At 36.8% G+C, this 8,891-nt stretch overlaps 1 protein-coding gene across 1 annotated transcript in view; it reads left to right on the top strand.

Moving 5' to 3' along the window:
* Window positions 1-8,891, top strand: part of LOC107734487 (myosin light chain kinase, smooth muscle-like) — a 108,814-nt gene that overhangs the window by 52,071 nt on the left and 47,852 nt on the right. Inside the window, exons 3-4 of the mRNA XM_016546459.1 lie at window positions 6,366-6,573; window positions 7,410-7,455. Coding sequence (XP_016401945.1) covers window positions 6,366-6,573; window positions 7,410-7,455 — 254 coding nt within the window. The remainder of the gene's footprint in view (window positions 1-6,365; window positions 6,574-7,409; window positions 7,456-8,891) is intronic.

The raw sequence follows: 8,891 nt of genomic DNA, 5'->3' as shown, positions 1-8,891 counted from the left end.
CAGCTTTCAGATGATGTATAAATCTCAATTTCGAAAAATTGACCCATATGACTGGTTTTGTGGTCCATGGTCACATATGTTATTATAAAAGAACTGAAAGACCTGTAGAAGCAAGCTAAATGACATAAATTGCCACAGCAAATATGTTTTTATCTCATTTTTGCTTTGTTGACACTATCAGTTAGGTTTAGTGTAGTATGCTATCTAAAAAATTGACCCATATGACTGGTTTTGTGGTCCATGGTCACATATGTTATTATAAAAGAACTGAAAGACCTGTAGAAGCAAGCTAAATGACATAAATTGCCACAGCAAATATGTTTTTATCTCATTTTTGCTTTGTTGACACTATCAGTTAGGTTTAGTGTAGGTGGTATGCTATCTGCAACGCAACAAACCATTTATTTTCCGAACTGCCGTGATACATACAAAAACCAACATAATAAAACATTGCCAGATTTACATTCATCTGTTTAAGTGAATATAAGCAAACTTTTAGTGCAACTCACTGGACATTTCATGCTGAAAGCTGCAAAACGTGCAACAAGCAATGAAATGCCACCACCGGCACGTTTTTTTTTCAATGAGGCTGGGTTGCCTAAAACTATTTCACTCATATAAGGCAAATGGTTTAGTAAATGCAAGTTGTCTAGTTTATACTCATAATAGTCCGATTACGCTTCATTCATAAAGTCTGTGAGTGGATTGTTTATCAGAGTGTGTGGCGTGTGTACATTACTGAACGGATAGCTCAGAATACACTAAATTGAGCATATAGTGACTCTTTTATAATATGTGGTTAGTAGCTATGTGTATTTCAGTAACAGCAGGTCATTAGTGAATATTTTTCTGAGGCCCCATAATGAGAGCCAGGTGGGACATCCTCAATACTGACTCCAGATCAGTTCAGAGAACCTCCGAACTCTGCGTGGAGCATCGGTCTGCACTCTTATTTATGAAATCACATCTCAGACTCCAGAGTCTAGATTTAGAGTTTAGTACAGAGTTTAGATTACAAACAAGAAATGCCTGTCATTGAAAAACAAATTATATCCCATAAAAAAGCATGCAAGGAAAAAGTACGCCCCAGCTGGACGTTCTCTGCATTGTGTCTCGGTTTGGCTTCTAGATGAGAAATCTTGTGAGACGCCTCGGAGCATGTCTGAGCAGTTTGATGTTCCCTGGAATGCGTTCTGGGCAGCAGTTTAAAAGGCTCATTAAAAGATGAGTGGGTTTTGATTACTAGTGATCCTGTAGTATAAAAAAACCCATTGATTATTGACATATTAGAACAAGCTGGGTATGTGGTCTTGTCTTATGCTATTGCTGTTGTGGTTGAATGTGCACATACAGTGGCGCTGAAAAGTATTTGAACACTTACTGTAAGTCACAATGTATTACTGTCAATGCACTAGCCACTGAGAGTGCATTTAGTAGTATTTGTTAAGGTTTGCTGAGCTATTAGTACAGTATGAGCATAATTCGGTAATACTTTATTTTAGGGTGCCCTTGTTTCATGTTACATGTACTTACTATTATAATAACATTATATTATGCATAATTACATGCATTGCAAGTAACCCTAAGCCAAACCCTAATCCTAACTCTAACCCATGTAGTTAATTAATATTTCTCAGTACTTAAATGTATAATTACACCGTAACAAGGACTCCTTAAAATAATGTGTAATCCATAACTCTTATAATTAGGGCTAAAGATCTGAACAAACCCCTAACAATTTTCAGCATGTAACTCTTCCTGCATCGACAGAGATTTTAACTCAAATCATGCAGTTTATTGAGGAGAGGTGTGATATTAGTTTTCTAAAGTTTCCCACGGTCAAATAGAGACCAGAATATCATGCAGGCTTGGGTAACATACTTATACCAGTAAGAAATCACCCAGAACACTGTCAACCCAACACAACATCATGGCAATTCATAAGAATTTTATGTTTTGGCGAATTAGTGGCTAATTCGTAGCACTTATAAGTTCTTGTACAATCTGCTCATGCCTCTGTGATGGTTATATTTAGGGGTGGAGTTTGGGATGCCTGTTCTTTCTAAAAATCGTACAGTGTACAAATTCATACGAAATCGCCACCTCGCAAAATAGTTCTATTTTCCTGTGAGATCGAAATGATCAACCACACAGCAATGCTCTGCCAACTACCCAGGGGTGTGTTTCCCAAAAGCATTGTTAGCCAATTATTATAATGTATTACCAATATAGTGTCATGGTTATGTTCTGTTCAGTTCTGTGTTTCAGGGGCAGTAGGGTGGCCTAATGGTTAGAGAGTCGGACTTGTAACCCAAAGGTCGCAGGTTCGAGTCTTGGCCTATCTTGAGTTCTTGTCAGTTTCTATACCTATTAGTTAATTATTCAGTTCACCTGCTGTTCATTTTTTCATTACGTCCCTCGTTTATTCTGTGTATATGTACTCCCTGTGTCTTTCAGTTCTTTGTCTGATCTCGTCAGTGTTTAGTGGTTGTGTTCCTCGGTATTCTTGATTTAATAAACACCACTTGCATTTCCTACTTCCTCGTCTTGTGCATTACTACAGCAACCCAGTTGTGACATAGTTCAACAATTCTGAATTTCCCAAAACCATACTCCCAACAAACATTTGCAAATAGCGTGACAAGTTGTGTTGTTGGAAATCCAGCTCTCCACTTAAATAGTTCATGCAAAGCAACAAAAAAAAAGCAAGCTATCATGCACAATCTTTCATTCCATATACATTTTATTTTATTCCTTTTACCTTATCAAAATAATAAGTGAGCATGTTCTCTAGTTTAGAGCCACTGGGGAATACCGAAAGTATGTGGAGGATGCTACAATGGAATCATACTTCTGGAAATAAATCAAAACAACAAAGAACAAAAATAGCGAAGTAGTCCTCAGATGTCATGTTCATTATTTACAGCAATAATCTGACATTAATTCAATCTCAAATGAAATAATTAATGGACGTTATTCCTCCACCACCTGCATAACATCATTAGCAACAGTTCTATTGTTGAAACAACGTGGTTCAAACCACAAATGTGTGACAAAGCTACCACAGATTCAGAAAACAGTCATGGCTAGTTAATTTCTTCAACAATGCATCCTACTTGGTACTTAAGCAGCAGAAACACACCCCAGAACAGTTGATTGTGAGTTTAGTTTGTGCAAACACCACATGCATTTTCTTCATAAAAAATCACAATGAGGATTCACTTTTAGGTGAATACACTGTGAAACCAATAGTGTCTTCTCTGTGTCTAGCTCTGCTGAAGACTTACTTGCCCTGCTTGTGCTGTCAGTATGAATTGTGTGAGAGAAAACAAACAAAAAAAGCAAGAGTTTGTGTGCAAACAACCCTGTGTTTTTCCTCCCCTCAGCATCGGATTTGAGTCCTGCTGGATTTTTGAGGTAGAGATCCTGACCACAGGTCTCCGAGTAAAGACTTCAAACTGAGAGAGTGTACACAAGAAAAACCAGCAGCCGACATTGAGAAAATTCCAGCGCTGCTCTGATTCAATAGAGAATTCAGAGCTAATATTGCTATTTTGGGGCAAATCTGCACTAAAGTGGACCTGTCACCGTGAGGAAGAGAGACCAGTCTTGACGTGCTCCTAGAAAACCTTGCTGTATGGTAACATTTTTCTTCTCATTTTAGCCTTGGAATTTTGGAAGGGCATCTGGAATCAATCTATTGTCTACTAAGCCATCAAACCGTATAAATGTGTATATTCGATCTGAAATCCATTGCAGCTTGGAGTAGTTAGCAGTTTCCTCTGATTTTTGTTTCATGTGAAGTGGATGTGCAATACTGCTGGTTTGCAGACGGAGAGGAAGGTTGAGTTTCATGATTTTACTCTGGTCCTCTTCCAGTGTGCAATGTTACATTTCACTGAGATCTGTGGAAACGAGACATGCCAGCATTGGTAAAAGAGAGGCTGAATGGAGGGAGATTATCCATACGGTGTCCTTATTAGACATGCTCAGCATGCAGATTTGTAATGGTTGACAGAACTGAGAGAAAACAAGCAGAAAGGAGAACAGGAGAGCATCTGAGCTCTGAAGCACAGTTGTACTGCTTCCATCCTAATGACTCAGGCATTTGTGCTCGTTCTATTATAGACGGATCAGGTGGTCCTCTCATCGATCTGATCTATAACCGATAGATTTCAATGCTGCAAAAGACAAAGACTTTTCCGGATGAATGAAAATAATGCATGATTAGTTCAGTCAGAAATAATGCATGATTAGTTGGTGGGCAAAGTTCAATCCTAATTTTGTTAAGCAAGTTAAGGAAGTTTGCAATGCTATTCAGTCACAACGTCAATTTATGCTTAACAGAACATCTCCGCAACTGTGTAACAATCTGGCAAGGTTTCAAAGAGGGAATGTGTATAGTTCAGCATGTAAGTGCATATATGGAATTATTATAGTACTACTGTATTACCTTAGTGGTACCATAGTCTTTGAAGAGGTGCCCTGCTTCTGGAAGGCCAGCATGCTGGTGGTTTAGCTCCAGCCCTGATTAAACACACCCGAACTAGCTATCAAGGTCTTTTAGATTACAACAAACATCCGGGCTCATCTGAAAGCTGAAAAATTAATCTGATCTTTTTTCATATATCCCACTATCCTGTGCTTTCCAGTCTGTGATTTTGGAAATTAAATCTAAAAGTTGTGCTCGGTGGCCAGTTTGTGTGTTAACGTATGCTTTTGAACAACTTTTTGTTGTAATTTTGCAAGATATTAGAATTGCAGTAATTTTTGATTATCACCAACTATTTCTATGCTACTTCATAGTGCATTCCAGTCCTCCTGGGACGTTCGTATTTACGAGTTGACAAGTCGTAATTATGATGCAGGTGCTTTCAAGTCACTTTGGTCGGAACAAGATGGCGATTTAACTTTTCTACATAAAAATCAACCGTTGTTTTTTAAACTATACATCTACAATATGATGAATAAAGAATGTGCATCATTGTGTTTTTGCTTTTTTCTGTTTTTATTCAAGTCATGAAGGTGATGTAGACTGAATTAATATATATTCTACGGTAATTATACAAAACTATAAAATTATGTATAACTTTCATAGTTTTATTTTACAATCAAAAAAAAATATTCATTTCAACAAATTTGCCGTTAATACAGATGCTGCATATCTATAGTCTTTGGCTGCATCCAACTCGGTAACTCGAGGCTTAAAGAAAATTTTGAGTTTCCCACTCGTAATAATGATTTGTGGTGGCATTCGTGTGTGTTCAACTCATAAATACGATCTATCCGACTTGAACGCATCATCAGAAGTCTGTCCAAAATGAATGTAGGGAGGTACCTTCAGGTGCAAACACTGCCTGCGAAGTCATGGGCTGACAGGGCAGCGAGGCAACAAGTCAGCTGCCTAGGCTTTTAGACGTAGCCTTGGATTACAAAAAACATCCAGACTGTTGTGTTATAGCAGGCTGGAGCTAAACTCTGGAAGAATTTGATCCTCCAGGAGCTGGATTGGGCACCCCTGGTATTACTATAGCACTATGTCCAACAATTCATGGTAGTAATCCTACCATGGTTCATTTTTTGCACTTTTTCCTAAGTATTTTTTTTTTTAATTTCTGGCATAACCATAAATACTGAAAGAGAGGTGCAACTGATATGAAATTTCGGTAGCACTTTAGAATATGGAAAACCTATTCACTATTAACTACGACTTTTCCCTCGATAAATTCCTAATTTGCTACTTATTAATAGATAGTATGGTAGTTGTTAAGTTTAGGTATTGGGTATGATTAGGGATGTAGAATAGAATAAGGCATTAATATGTGCTTAATTTGTACTAATAAATGACTCATATTCTAGTAATATGCATGCTAATAAGCAACTAGTTAGGAGACCCTAAAATAAAGTGTTACCGAAATGTCTCTTGTCCATCACACAACACACACACATGCAGCGCTCTCAGGAAATAAGTAGCAGAACTTTCTGCCATTTGGTCTATAAGCAGGACAACACTGATAATCAGTTACTGAGTAACTAATAATGAAGGCTGTTCCCGTTTCTGTTCACTGGGTTTTAAGCATGTCCAGAATGCTGTTCATATTTGAACCTTTCAGTTATGGAACACAGTCTTGGCTTGCTTTACACACCCAGCAGCTTCCTTTGGTCAGACTCAGGAATGCTAGTGACAGGGTTCTTGCCATATGTCTGTGTCTCACTCGTTTGCTTGGACAGTCGTGGTGACTAATTACTGCTGGTCTAATCACTGCGTTTATGCGGTTGTGTGCCTTTGCAACAGAGAAAGACATAGTTACCGTTATGTATGTTTTGACTGATTTTACATTTTGTGTATATGTGATCTCTGTCAGGTGCGTGGTTTTCCAGAGCCCCAGGTTTGCTGGTTTAGGAAAGGGAAGCTACTGATAGCAGGAGATCATTATTCAATGGAACACAGTGCTCGTGGAAGCTTTAGTCTGGTGGTCCAGGAAGTCCAGGATGACGATGGAGGACGGTACACCTGTGAAGCTGTCAATGATGCTGGGAGCTGCCAGGTCACAGTGGAGATCATTGTGGAAGGTAAAGCATCACCTTGATGGGACTGAGGTTTATCTTGAGTGGGTGCTCTAGAAAGATCAGGGAAAATGATTCATGTTAGGATTGTAAAATAATCTATGATGTAGATTAAGTAATAAATAAAAACAGTACAAATAAGATAACACATTTTTAGAGAATATATGTTGAATTAAGTTTATTTGTTGTACCTCATTGGAAAATATGTGTGTTAAAGGACAAAGATTAAGCTTTTTTTTTCATTATGCACATTTGCATAATGCCTACCTACTGGCTGATTTGGCAACTGTTGTTTTTTCTCTGTTAGGGCAAACAATCAAACAAACAAATAAATAAATAAACAAGCAAGCATTTTATATTCCTATACTGATATGAATAATCTCAGCGTCAGTACAGGAAATACAAATTACATCACACTGCAGCAGAAACCCTGTAAATATTACAGTGTAGAATGAACACAACTTTGCAGTGTACCCTGCAATGCATATAACTCAAAAAGTTTACATCACAGCGTATTCTGCATTTCTCATTTGACACTCTTTTTGCCTACAGTAAACATATCCACAGTCAGAGATGCAGCACATCTGTACTGATTTATAGACTAATAAACGCTTAATAAACTTTCTCCGGCATACTTCACAAAAACACAAACATATGGAGCTATTCAAGTATTTTACAACAAGCAGCAGATAATAGCAGCCATGTTTACGAAGGAAGGAGAAACAGAGAAAGAAGAGCGGGGGATATCTGCTTTTTATGTTTCTAATGAATTCTGTGTGTTTATGGATAAGTGTATACTTTATATTTAGAGTATAATGAATATCCTTTTTCATCCCACACAGGAAATGCAGGGAAAAAATACAGTCTTCCTTCCTCCAACAGAGCAGGGTGAGATACATACTGCCTGAAAAAAGAAAGTGCATGCATGAATATGAAATACACAACATACCATATCCTTTTGGTAATGAGTATACCCTGTTTAACCTTGATTGATTGATTGATTGATTGATTGATTGATTGATTGATTGATTGTACTGTCATTGCTGATTTGATTTGATGATTTGCAATGATTCATGAGATGACAACTACCTTCACAATGAAAATTTTGTTTTGTTTTGTTTTGTTTTGTTTTGTTCCAAAACAATTGCTTTTGTGATTAATCTCGGAGCTGGTTGGTAACAAAAAAAAAAAACAAAAAAAAACTTCTGACACAAATTGATAAGATGATATTCGCATATTTAATTAACATTTTGGCCTTTGCTGCCAGCCACCTGTAGATATAATTAGACCAAATTCACAAGAAACAGCATAATTAACTGTCACCGTCCCACCTGTGGGACGCTTGGCACTCTTTTTTTTGTTGTCCGTTTTCTCTAGCAAATCTTTTAGTAATCATCATAAATCATATATCATTTGAAAGCTTAGAAGCCCAAGATTCATCCCTGTGTGAAAACATGGAAATGGTATTTTAAAATCTTTTGGCGGTCTCCTCCCCCTTAGTGGGCGGCGTCAAGTGTCATATTACAAAATGCATTATGCTCTTTTACAAAACTTTTTATAATCTTGACAAGACTTTGGTCTGAGTCTCAGGATTCCATATTTGGTGGTTATTTTGAAATAAAAGTAATATTGACAGAGAAATCTACACATTTGTGACAGAAAAATGCATTAAAAAATGTAATAGAGTTTGGATGGTAATCTCACAGGAACCTCAATTTTTTTCATATCAACTTCAAATTTGGAACATAACTTATTTAGACATAAGACTTTAATTTTATACCAATTTTAGAGTAAAACCTGTTATGTAAAATATTTATTATATATAAAATATAATAAAAATTAATATAGTGCATTTTCTTTACAGTAAATTTAAACTACCATAACTTTTTGATACTTCAATTTTTTTGAAAAAATATAATTTGCGATAATTTGCTGATTTTCTTCTTTAAAAAGAGACCAACCTTATGTCTGTATTATAAAGTGTTCATAAATTACAACAATTTAAGTTTGGATAGTGCACCTGCATGCCTATTTTAAAAAATGGGGGGTGACAGTTAAGGGGTTAAAAAAGCAAATAATCTAGGGATCCCTGAGATATTAAAAGTACATCATAATCTTGTATAGCAGTTGTCATCCACATTTTGATTGTATTAACAAGTGAACGACAGAACTAACCTTTGAAGATCAAAGATCTGATTAAAGTATCTCAAATAGGGTACAACGGGGCTAAACGCACCCCGGGGTAAAAGGCGCCTTTGATATTATTTTCATCTAAACCACTAGATGGCACAAAAACGTGGCGTAGCACTTTCCAAAACATTCAC

This window comes from Sinocyclocheilus rhinocerous, unplaced genomic scaffold (genome assembly GCF_001515625.1).
Source record: "Sinocyclocheilus rhinocerous isolate Xijiao unplaced genomic scaffold, SAMN03320098_v1.1 scaffold340, whole genome shotgun sequence".
NCBI lineage: Eukaryota > Metazoa > Chordata > Actinopteri > Cypriniformes > Cyprinidae > Sinocyclocheilus > Sinocyclocheilus rhinocerous.
This window is presented reverse-complemented; position numbering and strand designations above follow the sequence as displayed.